The following is a 19,633-nucleotide window of genomic DNA, read 5'->3' on the forward strand; positions in this document are numbered from 1 at the left end:
TTTCCGAATAAGAAACAATATATCCCTATGATAATGGTCCCATAGTAGTGTTACAGCATTATGCTGTATGAAATGCTAGCTAGTTTCTGATAACTTAGCATCTTGGACACATTGATAAAATTCTGAATGGAAGTTAGTTGAAAAAAGGAAACAACCGAAAGAAAAAATCCTGTTACTTTAGGCTTTGATTCGAATTTTTAAAAATAGTTAAAGAGAGAACTCCCTTTATTTTAACATTTTGCTCTTCTTGTCCTAGACTGTGCAAAAAGTATGCTAAACTGAACTGTTCAGGCAAATTCAAAAGCTCCATATTTTATCATAATAGTCAGTCCATATTAATACAATGCTGTTGCATGGATTAGTATTAGGGCTAGTATTTTAGGAGCTGTGCCATCATGGCAAAATAAAAAAGGCAAGATTTTGAATGACTGTAGCTGAAACTTTGTTTCCTGTTTTACTAGGATTGTACTGTTGATATATGAAGTGTTTGTGATGCTTATTTTAATTCCCTAAAATTTCAACAAAAATTTTAAATACATTTTAAAATTCTATGTGCATGACATGCAATTGGTAAAGTGTAATAGAATGATTACAGTAACAATTTACTTTCCACAAACCTTTCTTTATAATATAAAATCAAATGGGAATCACATATGCAGAAAATCTTGTATCTAGGGAAACAGCCTGTTGACTCTGAATGACTTGACAGTGAATAAACCTTGGTCATAGCATTACTTTGTCACTGCTGAAGATACAGTAGAGCCAAGACATTTGTTGTCCTACTGATGGAATTACTTTTTTGCAACATGGTATTTGAAAATAAATGTTTAGGGATGTGTTTACTATTTTCAGGAGCATTTAACAAAACAAATACTTCAAGAAACTTTTTAAACAGCACTTTAACTTTTGATTAAATTACTCTTGCTATAAATGATCCTGGAAGGTTTTCACATCCCCGTCCATACTGTTTTCCAGCAGTTAAATTTAGAGGTAATTGCTGGATGGATACACCCAGTGTAGAAATTTCTTCTAAGTAGACACAGTGTATTTCCAACATAATATTTGAAATCAGAGCTGTTTCCTCCTTATTAAGCAGATTCTGACCTCAAAATAGAATACAGTACAAAAACTGCATAAGGAACATAAATGGTCAAATTATATCCTTTTATCTGGTCTAAGTGTGTAAACTCTTTTTTCTGTTAAATGATAATGAGAAAGTACCTTGCTTCAGGGGAAGACTAGAGTATCTCATTGCAAGAAACTATAAATTCAGGCAGTTACACATGTATATGCTCATAGACAAAGTGTTCTGTGAAAGTGATTATTAGATAATAAATCTGCTTAGAGATGCCTAATATTACTAAGCCCTCATTTTACAAAATAAACAGTGAGTGTATTATCACAGAAGTTAAATCAAATAATGAGGATCTGTGGTTTTCAAAATAATTCTAAACCTATTGCATTATTACAGATATTTATGTTAATCCTAACCCAGAAATCCACAGTTTTTTCAATTAATTAATGTGTAAGAGTGTCACATATTTTTGGGAAAAATTGTTCAAATGTCACAGCACATAAAGGCAGTGTAATTCTGCACTTGATGTACTTTGTGGTCTAGAACAAGTGTGAGGATTGGTGCTTTTCCTCTCTGCTGATAGAGCATCAGAAACACAGGGTAAATACAGTTTTGCCCAGTTTCACATATCTGTTGCAAGTGCAGAATGTGGGCCTTGTTCAGTTAGCCCAAGCAACTGAATTGAATATGTTTTGGTTCATGAGTGAAAAGGGTTCATTTAAAACTTTTTTTTTGCTTAGTTTCTATTATGCTTTCCTTTTAGAGCCCTTCCCTGCCTTTTCTGCAGAACAGTGTTTTCAGTAGGCCAGCTGTCTTCAGCAGCACTAACCCATTTGCTGATTCTTCTCAGTTCAACATTGCTAAGGTTGGATGATGACACACTATCTTTTTACTCACCAAACATCCTACGTGTGCTTCTTTCCCATTGCTGTCTCTCTGTGTTTAAATTCTTTCATACCAGTTTATGTGCTGTGCTGATGAGCTTGAGACCTCTAGGTAGTGAATTTAAAGACATAGACGTGCATATACATAGAAGAGTTACGGAGAAGTTAAAAAATGCCAGCTCCATTAATCATAACCACTAAAGCTGATCTATTCAGAGCTACCAAAGGAATAGGTTTTCAGTTATAAGATCAGTCCCTGACATGTCTCTTGAAATACCTAAGTGTAACTCTCTCATCAGTGTAAGGTGTTCTGCTGCTATGTATTTCTTTTTGGATTTTTGTGGTTATGACTTTCCAGCTTTGATATCTCTCTCTTTTATTTTTGCATGAAAAAAACCAACAAACTTGCGGCTTTTTTTTTATGATGCTTCATGAAAATATTTTCCCTCTGCTTCTTGAAAACTCTTTTCACACACCATGAATAGGATACTTTGGAAATAAAAAAAAGTTACTCTTTTTTTTGTGGCTAGTGCATACTTACTGCATGTTATTCACAATGGGAACAGCATTAACCTCTACTAAAAAAACTTTAATACTAATATTTAATTTAATTATTTATTAAATGAAATAATTTTTTATTTAATGAAATAATTTCTAGCTGGTTTTACATCTTGGAAGTGATTGTGCCCTCTGTCTATTTTCCTATATTATCGAAAATATTGAATGTACAACAAACACAATATGATATGTGGTGTATAATTGCATGTGTGTTTTGAAATCTCTTTTTGTGTTTGTTACAGTTCTGAAGAAAGGGAGTAGACATGTAGCATAAATGATGACTTACATTTTCTATATTTTCAAAAGTATTTCTGGAAAAACATTGCATGCATTTTAAAAGAAAACCTGATGATCCTGTAGTTTATGCATAATTCCTTTCTTAGCATTGATTTAAGAATGGCCTTTTGTCATCTCTTTCCTTTTCTGAGCTCAGGTTCATGTGTAGTGAGGAACTTTGATGAATCAGGGTCCTTAGTAACCCCTTAAATACTTTTGTCCATTTATAAATCAAGTTAATAAAGTTGTTGCAGTTAGTAAAATGAATCTGTAATTGAAAATGAGTTATTGGTTAATAGTACTGTGTATTGCCAAAGATGCTATAACATGTGGATTGCTGTTTTCTGTTACTTTAGGAGGTATCGAATCCAATTAGGGTTGCCTTCCGTTGTTCCCCAACTAACCCTTTTGTTCCCACACCATTCAAGGTTTGTCTTAATTCCCATCAGCTGGTCCTACTGTCTATGTGCTGTACATTTGTACGTGGCCTGTGATAACTTCTGGAGTACTGCTTCTTCTGCCGCCTGTGCCTTCATTTTTTCAAGTTCCAGACTTGCTGCCTTTTTCAGTATTTGCTTGGATGTGATCAGAGTGACCCTGGTAGCTAAGTGGGTTCAGCAACTGTTGGATGCTTTGTGTTTTAAATGAAATACTGTGGTGTGGCACACTGAAAGTATTTCATGAGTTAAAGCCTTTTAGGTTTTTGTGTGTTGCCCGATTCAGGGAACAAAAGTCTTATGTGTGTATAAACTCATGGGACTGGCTTCTGCTTCTGGCTGTTCAAATGTGTCAAGCTGAGTTCTGCAGACAGGACATGTTCCCATCCCCCTAAATGGCATTGTAGTACAGTTTTTACCCTCCTACAAAGGACCCTTGCTTTTACTTTCATTTCAGCATTTCCTTAAACATCAGTAATGATGAAGTTGTATTGTTACACATTCACAAAAAGATACATTTTTGGTACAAAAAGATCCATTTTTTTGTCAGTCATATTATGGTAGCAGCAGTTAATAGGTGTTAATCTGTCAGGATGTAGCCCTACATCCACACCTTGCAAATCTTCCAGAGGTCCTCTACACCAATATTTTGTTCCTTTTTTTGGTCATGTTTCCTTTAGGTTTTGCTGTTCTTGGACACTGTTGTTTACAAACTGTACCTATAAAGTAATATGTTAATTTTGGTTCTAAAACATAAAAACTAAGGTTTGCTGATTTGGTTTGATCTCACACTTGTACTGCATTTGTGTTGCAAGATAATGGTAGTTGGGGAGGCTATAGGGGGTGACTTTTGTCATATTTTTTTCTCCTTTGTCCAGCTGAAGAAGGGAGCCCACCAGCTTTGGTGGGCACCTGGCCTCCAGACAGGGTCAACCCACTACAACACTGTATTTCCTCATTTTTCCATGATATTATTCAGCTTTAATAAAACTCTAGGAAGACCTCTGAAAAAAGTGTGTTTCTAGAATTTCTCTCCCTTTTGCCCCTCCTCAATGTGGAGTTGTATTACCAACTTTTGTTTTTGTGCACACATGAATTTTTGATTATGAAAAATAAGTTTTAATGTTACTAGGTAGTGTTTCTACTCTTCTCTGATTCTAGTAAGTGACAATGTCTGCGCTAGAGTTTTGTTGCTTCAGTTTAGGAATGTTAGGTATCATCTTAGGAGGATGACATTGTCTTAGATAAATTATTTGCTTCGGTGTCACTTCTCACACTTTTGACATCTAGTGACTTCTTAGTTAAATTCCTCAAAGAAGTTCCTAAATGAAAGGAAAATCTTCAAGCAGAAGCAGAATGAGAGAACTGAAATAGGGCATTTGCAATATCTTTATATCTTTGGAGTTACAGAGTGAAGATAAGTAATTTTTGTTTAACCTTTCTTAAATTTCAAAATGACTAAACTGGTAACTTCCCAGATTTCTCAACACCTTCAATTTGAAAGCTGATAAAGTTTTCCGAGGTGTATGTTGTTATTCATTTCAGTGTTGCCTCTGATGAAGAGATTATTACCTGAGTGATTTTGGCCCCTAAAGGCACCATCTGAGATACTGTGTTCAGACTTGCTGATGAAGGTAGTGAGAACTGAAATGATGAGAATAGGGTTATGAAGCTAGGGCAGCACACCTGAAAACTTGAGTGTTACAAAAACTTGGTTTTCATTTAAAATTCTTGTTTACTTCAGTAGCTGATCTGCCAAATATCAAGGTCTCTTGGGCATACATAAGCTAAAGAATGATGATATTAAGAGAGAGCTTTCTTGCTTACATGTTTACTTTAAGCAAGGCAAAATTACACAAATTTCACATAGTGAAATTCCTTATTCCATATTCCTCAAGGAAACAGTCTTGAATGGAAGCTTTCAAGGCTGTGGATTTGGGCATTTAATCATTATATTTCAGTAGTTGTGCATTTATACCTCATAACTTTGTGTGAATATGAATAGAGCACATCAAGACCAAAAGTATCTGTCTCTTGTGATTTAATCTGTATCCACATTTATTGGATCTTCTCTGTGTGGCTTGTAGGAAACTAGTAGATGAGACTGAAAAGGTCCACTCACTATGGATTTCTTCAGTTATCATCTGTTTAAATTTGGTTTTTAACTGTCTTTTTAGTTAATATTCCAGTTGCTTTTTTTTTCTGTAGGTATTTTTGAAAATTCACAGCTTTTTTTTTTTTTACTTTCTCTTTTCTCATATTTGGCTTACTAAGCATATGATGGTTAGGAAATTATATGTGATGACTCTTAAAAGTAAAATTGGTTATAAATCTTTCACAAATCTGGTATTAAAACAAAAGCACTTGAGTCTTCACAAAAGTCTTTTTCTGAAACATAAAATGACACATAAAACTTTACTGAATTGGGCTTTTACTGTGAATTATTTGCTTCCAGATACATTTTGGAGTGATGTTTTTTCTTACCTTGCCTGGTGTTTGTTTCTGTCTTTGATCTCTCCACCTTTCTGTGCACTGTTATTAATTTAGAGTTTCAGCTGCTTGGTATTGAAACTTTGAAGCTATAGTCATTGCCATTTTGACATTTTTGTGTACTAGTTTGCCCTGCAGAGAGCCTGCATCTTCTTAGCCACTTCATTTTTCTTATTCTCCACAGGCATTTGGTCAGTCTGACACAGAACCAGAAAAGACTTTGCTTTGTAACCTGCCTCTGCCCCCTCCTTCAGCATTTTCAGGAATGAGCTCTGATGTTGCACAGTCATCTTCTGTCAGAGTCCCAGAAGATGTGGAAAAGGAGGATGAGTTTGGTTACAGCTGGAGTAAGTTTTTCCTGTGATAATATTTGAAATGCTTAGTATTAAAATTGCATTGTAAAAGACACAGGTGTGGGGGTGTGGCGTCACGTTCCTTTCCCCGGTCCGGGGCAGCTCTGGAGAGCCCGGCTAAAGGCGCTGTTTCTCAGCCGGACCGGGGTGCCGCGTGGCCTGGGCGCTGTGGCGTTCAGCGCACAGGATGGGGCTGGCCGCGCTCTGTAACTGGTGCTGGGATGAGGCAAAGAGGCGAAGGAACGTCCACTCTGTCCTGCGTGGCTGGAGAGCTTTTATAGTCTGCCCCCAGCACCCGCGTGGACAGAAATGGCGGGGAACAAAGGGACTCATGAGGTTTTACAGAGGGTGGGCCGATGGGGGTGGAAGCCCCCCTCATCCCATGGGGACAGGCAATGGGGGAGTGACATAGACTGCGGCAACCAATGGGGACACGACAGGGGTGTGTACAGGGTTCCGGGACAAATAGAGAATGCATTGATGGGGTAACAAACACAGAACTCTCAGGAGTGAACAGGGGGGTGGTTACAGGACTGGCATGGGGATGCTCCAATGGTAAGTGACCCGGAGTGGACCACCGTGGGGGGAACATGGGGGTACACAGGGGTACACAGAACCGGCTAACTAACATTTATCAGAACCCCTAATCTGAACTGAAACCCAGGATGCAGCATGGGGGCATGCAGTTTGTCCTGCTTCTTTCTCATGTGTGTCATGGTTTGGGTGCTAAGTTGCTATTTTAGTTGTGTTTGGTCAGATGCACATAGTAAAATATAAAACTCATTTCTTTTTCTTCATTGCACCACAATCTTTTTTTTTTTCTCCATGGTCCCAATTCTATGTAGGACTACTTGAAGAATTTCAGTGTACTCCAGGTAACTGTTGGCAGTGACCAATGTGATAGTATCTGTTACCTGAAAGTGTTACTGGAGAGAAGATTACTTCTTTTGTGTGTAAATTCTTTTTTAAGAAAAGTGATAATATTTTCTGAAGGTATAAGGAAAACAAGAAGCTAGAAATACTATTATAAATCACCTAAGGCTTAGTTTAAAAGAAGGTGTGGTTTACTGGTTTACACTGAAAATTTAATCATCCATTTTGGGATTCTTCTGTCAGATACTGCACACTGAGCACTGATTTTGACTCTTTAGGTAATTTGTGAAACTTTCTAATGTAAATCCAACCTCTGCTACCCACACTTTTACATTTAGAAAAGATCGTGCATCGCTACGGAAATCTACCAGGGGAGCTACACATGATTGAACTGGAAAAAGGAAAGACAGGTCTGGGACTTAGTCTTGCTGGTAACAAAGACCGATCCAGGATGAGTGTCTTTATAGTGGGAATTGATCCAAATGGAGCAGCTGGAAAAGATGGCAGGTTACAGATTGCAGATGAATTGCTAGAGGTGAGTTTTTGCAATTTATACTGAAGCCCAAATGTACTGACTTCAAATACCAGATTCTTGCCAAAATATGTATGTGTTTCTGTAGACTTTGAAATCCCATGTTTATCCAAGTTCATATCACTATGCTATAAGATTTTCCTTCTGATCTATGCCAAATAAGTGTAGCAGATTTTTTCCTGGTTATAATTACACTAAGTTTTGGGTTAGATCCCTGTATGCACCATTCACTTTAGAGTTGGACTCAGTAATCCTTATGGGTCCTTTCCAACTCGTAAGATTCTGCAATTCTGAATGAAGATGTGTTGAATAGAAATGTGGGACAACAGCTGTTTCTGAGTTACTGAGACGTGTGGAACGGCAGTGATTTGCAGATGGTAAAAAATATTGAAGTCCTCCAGTCCATCCATCTGTGGAGTACTCTAGACTTTCTAATTACTTCCCTGTTTACTAGAAGTGTGATAGTAGCAGAATATTTTTATGTTGTGTAACACAGAGAGTTGAAATTAAACTAGGGAAACAGATCTATTTTTATCATGGACTTCTAACTCATTATATTTTTGGGTGCTGTTTTCTAGTGGAGTGGAGTGACCGAACCACTAAACATGCAACTAACATTTCAAGTGCATGTGTGAGCATAATTTATGTTTCTATATTCCCACAGCCCAATTGATGATACTTGGAGATGTATTCTCTACTATAGCGTTTACCATTCTTTCTGATAGTAGTAGGTAACGTTACCCTCACAGAATTGTTTTGTGTAATTTCAAAGCTATATGTGAAAGTGTTTGAGGATGTACTAACAAAATGGTACAGAGAGGGAATGGTGAATCCAAAAAAAGCTTGAGGGAGACATTGAGAGAGTAAATTATATAGGCTGGAATTTGCAGACTAGGAAAGAAATTAAGGGATTTTTGGCACTGTGGATCAAGTCTCATGGAGGGAAATTTGTTGCAGACTCCAATGTTATGAGACAGTTCACTTGAAGCATCTATTTATAAAATCCCAATGTGGAAGAGGTGGAATATTCTGAAAACATGTTGGCACATGTCTGTCTGAAGCTATAGTCTTGTGATTTCTTGGTTACTCTCTGCATTATAAATTTGCAGACTAATGCTAAGAAATTGCCTCAACCACCTCTGAGAAGAGACATCTGAGCTTGCTCCCTATATTCCCAAGTAGCTGTCCATCAGCTATTGAGGCCCATTCCTCCACTTGGCAGCCTGACCATGTATTTTTCATAAGGCTGTGGCATGCACTGGAGGGAGTGCTGCATTTGGGTTGTGAACTCCAGTGTAAATGACAGGGCTCAGGATTTCTATGACCATGTCTGGTGCACACACCCTGCATAGGAGGTGATTGGTGTTATGCTGAGCCCTCAGTACAGTGTCTTGCATCTCTTGGTTTCCTGTGTCTCTGCTTCTGTTAGTGCTACCTATGTGCATTTTATTGCTTTCCCTTTGTGTAGGTCCAAACTGTCCTTTTTCAGTCATTCCTCTTTTCTTGAGTTAACTTCAGCACTTTGTTTTTCTATTTTCAAGAAAAAATGCAACTAATAAAATGCAAGCAAATAATGGCCTTAGTGACATGCAAATTCACACTGATAGCTCCTCTCCTGTCTGAATTGTAGGTGCTTCAAGGTGTTATAGTGACTAGTCTGCTCTGCCAAATAGAAAAAAGATTGCCAGGTCACATGTTCAAATAGTAAGTGTGGAGTCTAGAATGGCTTGGGTTGGAAGGGACCTTAAGTGTTGTCTACTTGCAAGTCTTCCTTAATGGCCTGGGTTGCCAACCACCAGATCAAGTTACTCAGGTCCCATTCAGTCTGGCCTTGAACACTTCCAGGGATGGAGCATCCACAGCTTCTCTGGGCAACCCATTCCAGTGCCTCACTATCATCTGGGTAAAGAGTTTTTTCCTGACATCTAATCTAAAACTTTCTTCTTTCAGTTTAAAACTATTGCCCTTTGTCATAACCCTATCACCCCATGTGAAAAGTTACTCTTCCTCTTTTTTGTAAGCCCCTTTTAAGTTCTGAAAGGCTGCAATAATGTCTCCCCAGAATTTTCTCTTCTCCAGGCTAAACAACCACAACTCTCTCAGCCTGTCTTCCCAGGAGAGGTACTCCAGCCCTCTGATCATATTTATGGCCTTCCTGTGGAGCTGCTCTGACAGATCCACATCTTTCTTGTGCTGAGAACTCCATAACTGGATGCAGTACTTGAGATAGGGCAGAGTAGAGCTTCCTTGACCTTCTGGTCACACCTCTTTGGATGCAGCCCAGGATGTCATTGGCCATCTGGGCTGTAAGCCTAGAGTGTTGGGTCATGTCCAGATTTTCATTCACAAGAATCCCAAAGTCCTTCTCTACAGGGTTGCTCTCAATGTTCCCAGTCCATACTCTTATCTTGAATTGCCCCAGCCCAGGTGCAGCACCTGGTAACTGGACTTGTTGCACCTCATGAGATTCCCACAGGCCTACTTGACAACTGTGTCCAGGCCTCTCCAGATGGCATCCCATCTTTATGTCGTATCAGCTACACCACTCATCTTCATGTCATCTGCAAATCTGCTGAGGGTGTACTTGATCTCTTCATCTGTTTCATTGATAAAGATATTAAACAGTCCCAGGACAGAGCCCCGACTTGTCAGGAGCCTCCACCTGGACACACAGCCATTGATCACAACTCTATGGCTGCCTCCATCCAGCCAGTTTCTTATCCACCAAATAGTCCACCATTCAAATCTCTCTCTCTCTAATCTGAAGATAGGGACATTGTGTGGAACTTTGTCAAAGCCCTTACATAGGCTTAAGTAGACGTCACTGGCTGTGCTGGCTGTCTCAGATAATCTCCTTGTCTTCTATGTGCGTTAACATTGCTTCCATGAGGATCTGCTTCATGATGTTCCCAGGTACAGATATGGGGTTCAGTGGTCTGTGTGGTTTCCTGGAAGTTCCTTTCTCCACTTTCAAGAAATATGAGTGATGTTTTCTTTTTTCCAGTCACTGGGGACTTCACCTGACCTCTGTGACTTCTTAAGTAGGATGGAGAGTGCCTTGGCAACTATATCAGCCAGTTCCCTCAGGAACCTGGATTGCAGATCATCAGACCCCATTGACTTGTGCCTATTCAGTTTCATCAAGTGGTTTCAAACTTGCTTTTTGCTTACAGTGGGAGAGACTATGCTCCTCCCAACCCCACCTAGAGGTTTAGTAAATTGAGATATATGAGAAGCTAGACTGTCATTGAAGACAGAAGTGAAGAACTTTTTGGAGTTCCTCACCCTTCTCCATATCCATTGTCACCAGCTGTCCATTCTTGATTGTCAGGGAGGTACACTCTCCTTGGTCTTTCTTTTCTGACCCCTTACTTTTATAGTACCCTTTCTGATAACTCTTTGCATCCCTTGCCAAAGCCTCTTTCTTCTTTCCCTTAGTATTCCTAAACCCATCTCTACATCCATCCATGTACTCTTCCCACATCATCTGTCCCTAGTTCCAACTGGCTGTGCATTTCTTTCTTACTCCTCAGTTTGAGGAGCAGATCCTTGTTTAGCCATGTTGGTTTTCAGCTTGCCTAATTTGATTTCTTACACATAGGGATGGAGTATCCTCAAAAAGCTACCAGTGCTAGTGAGGTCCTCTGTCCCTAAGGACAGTTTCTGAGGGAATCTCATCCCCTAATTATTTTAACAGCTGGAAGTCCATTATTCTAAAGATAAGGGTCAGTTCTGGCTCTGCCTTTTTTCTAAGCTCATGTTCCTTGAGATCAGTGATTTAACCAGGGCAAAGTCACTACAGCCGAGGCTGCCTCCAGTCTCACTCTTTCTAACAAGCTTATCTGCACTGGTGAGCACCAGGTACAGTAACACTGCCTCTCTGGTTGGTTTGTCCAATATCAGGACTAGGAAGTTGTACTCAGTGCACTCAAGGAGTTTTCTGGATTGCTTGCAGTCACCTGTACCACTTTCCCAGCAGACATGCAGGTGGTTGAAATCCCCCATCAGAATGAGAGCATGTGAGCATGATGATTTCTGTATTTGAAGCAAGAAGTCAACAGGCTCACAGATATTAGGCAACATGTGGTGGACCCCATCCACACGGTGTCCCTCACTGATGCTGTCCTTCATTTTTACCCACAGGCTCCTAAGCTGCCCCTTCTTCCCAGCCTCTTTCTTCTGAGAAGGTTGTAGCCCTTGATTGATATGTTCCAGTTGTGTGATTCATCCCACCAGGTTTCTATGAGTCTAGCTAGATTATAGACTTTGAATTGCACCATTCTTGTGCAATCGAGGAATTGGTTTCAGTTCCTCTTGCTTGTTTCCCATGCTGCCTGTATTGGTATAGAGGCACTTAATCTGGATTATCAACCTCTTCCCTCTTCCTCATCAAATCTAGTTTAAAACTCTACTAAATGTACCAGTGTTCAGACTTCTGTGTATAAAGTGCCTGCCTCAGGGATTCAAAGTCCCTGAGATTCAATAAAGAATAGAATCTCATTGCAGGATATAAGCAATTAATTTATTTGCTATGGTTAGAATTTCCCATGGCCCTGCTTAATCATCTCATCAGTCATTAAGAGATCAATGGCAAGTGAAAATAGATGATGTGCCAAGTCAACCCGATATAACTCAGAAAATGACATTTTTAGCACTGTGACACTGTTAGTCTGAAGTCAAACTATAGTGCTTACTGAAAAAAGGGAGTGAAAGTCAGACATAACATAACTCTTATTTTTTATACAGTTGCTATTTAGTCAGTGATTCAGAATTTTTTAAGGCTTAAAAATTAGTTTAAGTGTAAGGAATTAAAATATTTTGATAAATAATTGCTACCTTTCCTTATCTAGATAAATGGCCAAATCCTTTATGGAAGGACTCATCAGAATGCATCCTCAATAATCAAATGTGCACCATCTAAAGTTAAAATAATCTTTATAAGGTAAATTCTGCTTAAAGGTTTGGCTGAAAAAGTTTAATTTTTAATGTGCTCAAGTTTCACACAGTGTTTATTATTTTTAATTTTGGTAACATTGCTTTTGAAGACAGTCTTACTACTTGTTAAATATGTCTTGCAGTTTTCTGGTTTCATATTTGTATTGTGAGTGCCAGAAATTAAGAACCAGACTTAACTTGTCCTAAGAAATACGGGTGGTACTATTGCCTTCTTACTACATTCTTTAACTGTATTGCAGAAACAAGGATGCAGTAAATCAGATGGCCGTTTGCCCTGCAAAGTCAGTAGAGGCTTCACAGTGTACTTCAGGGACACTTCAACATCAAGAGGTAAAGTAAATATTAGTTTTTCTTGTTTGACCAAAATACTAACATTGTTCTGGATAGAGGAGGAGCCTGTCTGCTTAGGAAATACAGTAAAAGAAAAGGAAACCCATAGAAAAACAAGTGAGATTTTAGTAATTGCTAAATTTAGTACAGCTGTGATCAATTTTGTTTCATTTTATATTCTTCTATACTATGAAGTAAGTCTAATATTACCATCAATAGAGTTTTAGAAGTTTAAGCAAAACTAAAAAATGAGCAGACTCACTTTAAATATTTGCACACTTTGTTTTGGTGCAAAATGTTGGATATAGCCACTTAAAGTTACATTTTATTTTTCTCTTAGATGGATATCAGTGTTGCAAACCCAAGTGCATTTTCTGACTTAAGCTCGTGTAAAAACATTCAGTATGTGGAACTTCCTAAGGTATGTACTGAGTTTACATCAGTCACATTTTTATTCAGTAGCCATTCAATTTTGTAATGCTGTCCCTCTTACAGCAAACAGTCTCCTAGTTACTAGAAGTTGGAAAAGAGATTTCTAGAGATCTACTTTTCCTTTTTGGGAATGGACCCCAAAGTTTTCCTCACAGAAAGACTGTTTTTGATTTGCTAATTGCTTTGTGTCTCTGGAAGAAGTATTCTCTTGTACTGTTTGTCCAACTTCTTATAACCATCTACTGATGGTTCCTCAGGTAAAATCAATGTCCTAATTGTTCAAAGTAAAAACTGAATCACAATTTACCTTGAAAGTTTCAAAGGAGTGGGTTTGAATTTAGAAGTGTTTCTGATTTATCTTGGTAGTCAGTATACTGTTTGTTTGGCAGACTCTATTCCAGAAATAGTTTAAAACAAAAGTATTGGTGCATTGTGAAACCTCAGACTTGATATGTCAGTAGGCTTCACTAGTCTTTAGTGATTGTATTCTAACATTTTGATGTCATGGTACTTAACCATTTGCATTTTTTTCTGTTTGCCCCAGGATCAAGGAGGCTTTGGAATTGCCATTAGTGAAGAAGACACAACTAATGGAGTAGTAATTAAAAGCTTAACAGATCATGGTGCGGCTGCAAAGGTGTGAGAACATTTAAAATCTGATTAGGGAATGAAGAATGTTTTTTGGAGTAGCATCCATAGTTCATATTTTTTATTTTATGTTTTTCCAGGATGGACGTATCAAAGTTGGAGATGTGATTCTGGCAGTGGATGATGAAATTGTTGTAGGATATCCTGTAGAAAAGGTGCTTCTGAAGTGTCAGGAATGTTGCAGAAAGCACACTGCTTAATGTAGGAGGTGATTGTGTCTTAAACTAGTGAGGTTCTCATGAGTATACTTAATTTTCAAAGCTGGCTAAAAAAACCAAAGATCTGCAGGCACTGTCTGGATAAGGAAACTACTGCAAAATAAGATAAAACCTGATAAATTTACAGCTCAACTGTTACTTTACATTAGTGCGCTACATGAATCCTCCTATCTCTGCTTCAAATGTGATTTTATTTTCCCTGTGGTTCAGACCTCATGACTGAGAGACACTTGGTAGTGTGATAAAAGCCATGAACTATTGCTCAGTAATGACTCTGCACAGGTAGTCCACTTGAAAGGTGTTAGAACCAGTAAAACTAATATGTGTAAATTTGCACAAGTGACTTGTATCAGTGGTAAATCAAGTCATAAACTAAGCTTATCCATGGGAATTGTCTGTAGTAACAGCCTCATTATATTCCAAGCATAGTATTTCAAACCTTTGGAGAAAAATATCTCCATTCTTAAATAACAAGATTTATTTCTAGCTTCTAGCTCTGCAAACTCAATTTGGGTTCTGTAGTAAATCAAGGAGGCTGTTTTTCTAGCACCTACCATGCTACCAAGAAAAGTGATTCTTTAGGCATGAGTAGATTACTTTCTGTTTGTTAAAGGGCAATTAGGAAAGCATCAATCTTACTCTTTGATGTGCTGCTATCTCTGAGGCAACAAATAAGTAAGAGATAGTGAAGTTGCCTGTAAGGAGGTAGGGTTGGTAAGCTTTGTAAGAACAGAGACTGAGTAAGTAATTTCTGAAAATATCTCTACTGAAATGTAAAGTCTCAAGAGGATTTGGTGTCTTTTCTGTAAGATGGCAATTGATTTTAAAGGGTTTTCAGTATCTCTTTGAACTAGATTTTGCATTACACCCTGGTGTCTGTGTCTCCCTTCATAGTTCAGGTAGTACTTTCAGGTTTTTCTTCCAGAATGACAGTTGCACATTTCTTAAGTTCAGTAGATATTTTGGCATTGACGTCTGTGAGATCAGAATTGGGCTCCACCCAGCATTAAAAGGCAATATTACTGTTTTTCTAATAATTGCTATACAATATAGTATTTTGTCTAGAGAAGTCACTGAAAGACTGCCATATTCTCATCTAGTATAGTTTGGCAAAGTTTCATGGAAAAAGGTTTCTTAGACAAAACATGAATATTTGTGTTTGTTCCTTGTGAGAAAACCTGCAGGATTGTGACAAGTAGCTCCAGTTTGCAGAACTGTTATTCTGCTTTATCTTTGGTTTGAAACTGAACAATCCGGTTACAGTTTTCATAGGCTTTTCTCTTTATCATTCAGTTTATTAGCCTCCTGAAGACATCCAAATCTGTGGTGAGGCTTACAATCAACCCAGCAGAGACAGATAACCTGAGTACAGCACCAGCCCTTCCCAGCACTGTCCCAGCAGAGAAGAGGAATATGCAACCACCAGCAGCTTTCCCCATTTCCAGCTCACCAGAACCAGAAGCAGTCAAAAGTAATGTTTTTCTTGTATGTCGGCATTCACTGGGGTTGTAACATAAAAACAAAGATCCAGCTTGTAAGTTTTCCCTTTCTGTATGCACTGAGCTGTCTTCTGCAATTCTAATATTTCCAGATTACATATTCATATATGTATAAATAAAGCACTGTGCCCCCATACTGAAGACCTACCTCTTGGCTTCCTATTGTAGAGGCAGGAGGATGAAAGGATTTTCTCCTCCATCTCAGACATGCAGCAGGTGCCTCTGTCGTGGTTGTCTAGAACTAAGTGAAAGGCATTCCTTTAGGTGAGGGAGAAAAATCATGTCATTTTTTGTGGAAAAAATGTGGTTGAGACTGTCTTGCCATTTATGACTAGCCACATTTGGCTCTTCTCCTTCATAGTGGAGAGTCAAGATGTTCTTGATGGATGATATTCATTGGTTAAGCAAGACACTTCTAAGTTAGTAATAACTCAAGCGATGCGCACATCATATAGGTGTTTAAATTAAGTTCTATCCTAAATAGAGTATGTTGTGTACAATATCTGCTTTGGCTGTCCAGACTATAATCCAGACTAAAAACTACAGAGGGCATGGCAAATAAAACTACAGGATAGTACTTCTCAGAGGAGGAGGGAGAATTGGTAGCATCATTCTCTGTGGATCAGCTGTTCAGTTACATCTGTACAGCTGTCAGTGAACTCTGAAAAATGCTGCTTTAAAGTCACTTTCCTAATACTGAACTCTGTTGCTGTAACTAGGATGTTTCATTGTTGTTTTAGACACAAGCAGGTCTTCAACTCCAGCTATGTTAACGTCCGACCCAACTACTTGTCCCATCATTCCTGGATGTGAAACAACCATTGATATCTCCAAAGGGCGGACTGGTCTTGGTCTGAGCATTGTTGGAGGAGCAGACACTTTGCTGGTTAGTTGGAAAAATATCTGTGTCTCTCATGTGAAATAACAGTAATGAAAATAAAGTCTGATAGAAGAGATTTTTTGTCATTTGTTTCTAAAGAATTTATAGAAAGACACAAAAGAAGCAAAAATAAGAAAAAAGCCCTTTCTAAAATTAAAAGTATAAATGAGCTTAGTAAATATTTTGATAATTTTTTCATCATGCATCTGACTTTTATTCCATCTGACTTTTCCGATGACTTATGGTAGCAATTTTCAGTTACTTGTGGTTCAAAATGGTGCCTGTTCTTTCAACATACAATTTTATGTTTTTTTGTTGACAGGGAGCAATCATTATCCATGAGGTATATGAAGAAGGAGCAGCATCTAAAGATGGACGACTGTGGGCTGGTGATCAGATACTAGAGGCATGGTGATTTCTTGGTTGTTTTTATTTTCATTGTTGGCGAAGCCTTTTGTATTTGTCTGCTGGAAGGTGCTGCACAATTTACCATTGTACACTTTCATTGCAGGTGAACGGAATTGACCTCAGGAATGCCACACATGATGAAGCCATTAATGTCCTCCGTCAGACACCCCAAAAAGTTCGCCTGACTGTGTACAGAGATGAAGCCCAGTACAAGGAGGAAGACATGTATGATGTGCTGAATATAGAGCTCCAGAAGAAGCCTGGTAAAGGCCTTGGGCTGAGTATTGTTGGGAAAAGGTATGTAATTTACATGGAGATTCAGTGTCTGGAACTTGCTTATGTTTCTTTGTGATCTGGTGCTCAGATCTTGTAGGCTTGAAGGCTGTACGTCTTATTTTTGTACTTAAGCTAACCAGTCTTCCCTGGAGGAACTAAGCCAGTGTTATTCAACAGGAAAATGAGACAATGTTTATTTGTGTTCCCAATAGCAAGCCATAAACATGACCGTCAAACAATACTATAATACAAAATTTGTGTGTGTATTTACAGAAATGACACAGGTGTTTTTGTGTCAGACATTGTCAAAGGAGGAATAGCAGATACAGATGGGAGATTGATGCAAGGAGACCAGATATTGACAGTGAATGGAGAAGATGTCCGAAATGCTAACCAGGAGGCTGTTGCAGCTTTGCTAAAGGTATTGGGAAAAGAGAAGATGGATACGAGTGAAAAATTGAGATCAGGTTTTTTGAAATCTTTAACTATATTCAAACTGAGATCAGACTGTTACTGAGATGTCAGTGAGATGACTTCGGGTTCCAAATTTATGCTTCCTGAAATCTAGAGTATTCAGATTTTGATATTTTGCCTGATAAAACTGGGAGTAGTGGTGGTGCAGAAAGCCATATATTTATGAACATATAGAAGACCTTTATAGAATACCATCACCTAGAACAACCAAAAACTTAACACTGTATTTTGTCGAACACACTGGTAGCTGGTTAACTGTTTTGCATTTTCAGAAAGATACGCAGAACTGACTTCAAATGATGGAGAATTCAGCAGAGTAGTAAATGACTAAAAATGACTAAAAATGGCTAAAAATGACTACTTTCATAGTTTGTTTACAAGGGCCTTTAGTGACAGGATAAGAGGATATGGTTTTAAACCAAAAGAGTAAGTTTAATTACTTGTTATGCAGAAATTCTTTTATTAGAGGATGGTGAAGCACTGGAATAGGATGCCGAGAGAAAGTGTGGATGCCCCATCCCTGGAAGTGTACAAGGCCAGGTTGGATGGGACTCTGATTAACCTAGTCTACTAGGAGACATTAATCTTAAGTGTACAAGGCCAGGTTGGATGGGACTCTGATTAACCTAGTCTACTAGGAGACATTAATCTAATTCAAATAATTTAATGAATTAAATGTATGTCTTGTGTCTTGTATGTCTTGTGCCACTTTATATCCATTAAATAATATAAGGGGTTTTTCAGTGACCAAACATTTGGTATAAGAAACTACTTTCTCAGAGTTTGCTGAAGTAACTACCTGCAGCTCTTAGAGCCAACTATTCTTGATAACTATTTTTTCTGATATCCTTCCCCTATTTGCAAATCAGAATGAAGTCAGATACACAATATTTCCTGTAGTCTGCCAGGAAACCCAGCTGTCTGTTTTTCAGTCTCAGTTTTTGAGACATGCTGCATGGTAAGGATTCCACTGAGTCAGCATTTTCAGTGGAAAACTGTTTCACTGGAAAAAAATGAACAGATGCTAATTATAGCTATCTCTTGGATACATAGGCACATGGTCAGGCTTCTTAACACTCATATTCAAAGGTGTATTTTTCCAGATCTTGAACAGGTCCTTGAGGTTTTGGATTTATTGGCAAGCAAGGATCCTGGTGGAGAGCAGTGGTCAGAAAGGGAGATAGGAGGACTTCTGTATTTTCAGCATGTGCCCATTAGTGAGAATGCCAGAACAGGATCTATGTTGTGACACTGAACTTGTTAGTATACTCTTCTTTGGTTATAGTACTTTTCCCTTCTTACATGATAGTTTTTAAATTTTATTTAAGAACATAACGTTTCTTCTTTGTATGCTGTAACTCTCTGAATAAAAATGCCTTTTCATGTGGGAAATTTCTTTCATTTTGACAAGCATTTTGGAGTATGTAATTGATCCCACATTCACATTTTAAGTACTTCATCATTGCTCAGTAGTACTTGTAGTTAATTGTCGTAGCCCTGAGAAATGGGCTTTTAAAATATCTTAGACATATTATTGTTAATAATCGTTTTGTTCACATAGTGTAAGTGGAATAAAACATGGTCACTCACATGTAAGCAGTCACTGTTTTCAGGTATCCATTCGATTTTATTCAGAATGGAGAGTAGGATCTAGAGTGAATTGTCTTGAGCTGCCTAAAATGTATTTTGGTAGAAAATTATTCTATAATCTTTGGAAAATTCCTATGTATTTTAAGTAGAATGAGACAAATAGAATGTGTCATCAGTCTTGAGAATTCTGTTTGTTCTTGCAGTGTTTCTTTTGAAGTATCCCCTAAAGTATGGGAAAAGACTATCAGCTTTTTCCCTCACTAAACTTACTGGATCTGTCAAATGGAAGAATTTAGGAACAGAGAGAAAGGTGTAGTAAAACTAAATGGGAATTGATTTATTCACAAGTCCCATTGGAAAGTATTACCTCCTACTTTCACATATCATTTTAAAATCTCATTTGTGGGTTTGTGAGGATGTTGAAATTTTAGGTACATATTTCCT

General features: G+C 38.1%; 1 protein-coding gene across 6 annotated transcripts in view; it reads left to right on the plus strand.

Moving 5' to 3' along the window:
• MPDZ (multiple PDZ domain crumbs cell polarity complex component) overlaps nucleotides 1-19,633 on the plus strand; it is a 95,195-nt gene that overhangs the window by 64,299 nt on the left and 11,263 nt on the right. For all 6 annotated transcript variants that reach the window (XM_053931393.1, XM_053931394.1, XM_053931396.1 and 3 more), the window contains 12 exons: nucleotides 5,905-6,067; nucleotides 7,285-7,481; nucleotides 12,329-12,420; nucleotides 12,674-12,764; nucleotides 13,105-13,185; nucleotides 13,741-13,833; nucleotides 13,925-13,999; nucleotides 15,356-15,533; nucleotides 16,302-16,447; nucleotides 16,764-16,847; nucleotides 16,953-17,146; nucleotides 17,399-17,546. In XM_053931393.1, coding sequence (XP_053787368.1) covers nucleotides 5,905-6,067; nucleotides 7,285-7,481; nucleotides 12,329-12,420; nucleotides 12,674-12,764; nucleotides 13,105-13,185; nucleotides 13,741-13,833; nucleotides 13,925-13,999; nucleotides 15,356-15,533; nucleotides 16,302-16,447; nucleotides 16,764-16,847; nucleotides 16,953-17,146; nucleotides 17,399-17,546 — 1,542 coding nt within the window. The remainder of the gene's footprint in view (nucleotides 1-5,904; nucleotides 6,068-7,284; nucleotides 7,482-12,328; nucleotides 12,421-12,673; nucleotides 12,765-13,104; nucleotides 13,186-13,740; nucleotides 13,834-13,924; nucleotides 14,000-15,355; nucleotides 15,534-16,301; nucleotides 16,448-16,763; nucleotides 16,848-16,952; nucleotides 17,147-17,398; nucleotides 17,547-19,633) is intronic.

Source organism: Vidua chalybeata, chromosome Z (assembly GCF_026979565.1).
Source record: "Vidua chalybeata isolate OUT-0048 chromosome Z, bVidCha1 merged haplotype, whole genome shotgun sequence".
NCBI classification, from domain to species: Eukaryota; Metazoa; Chordata; class Aves; order Passeriformes; family Viduidae; genus Vidua; species Vidua chalybeata.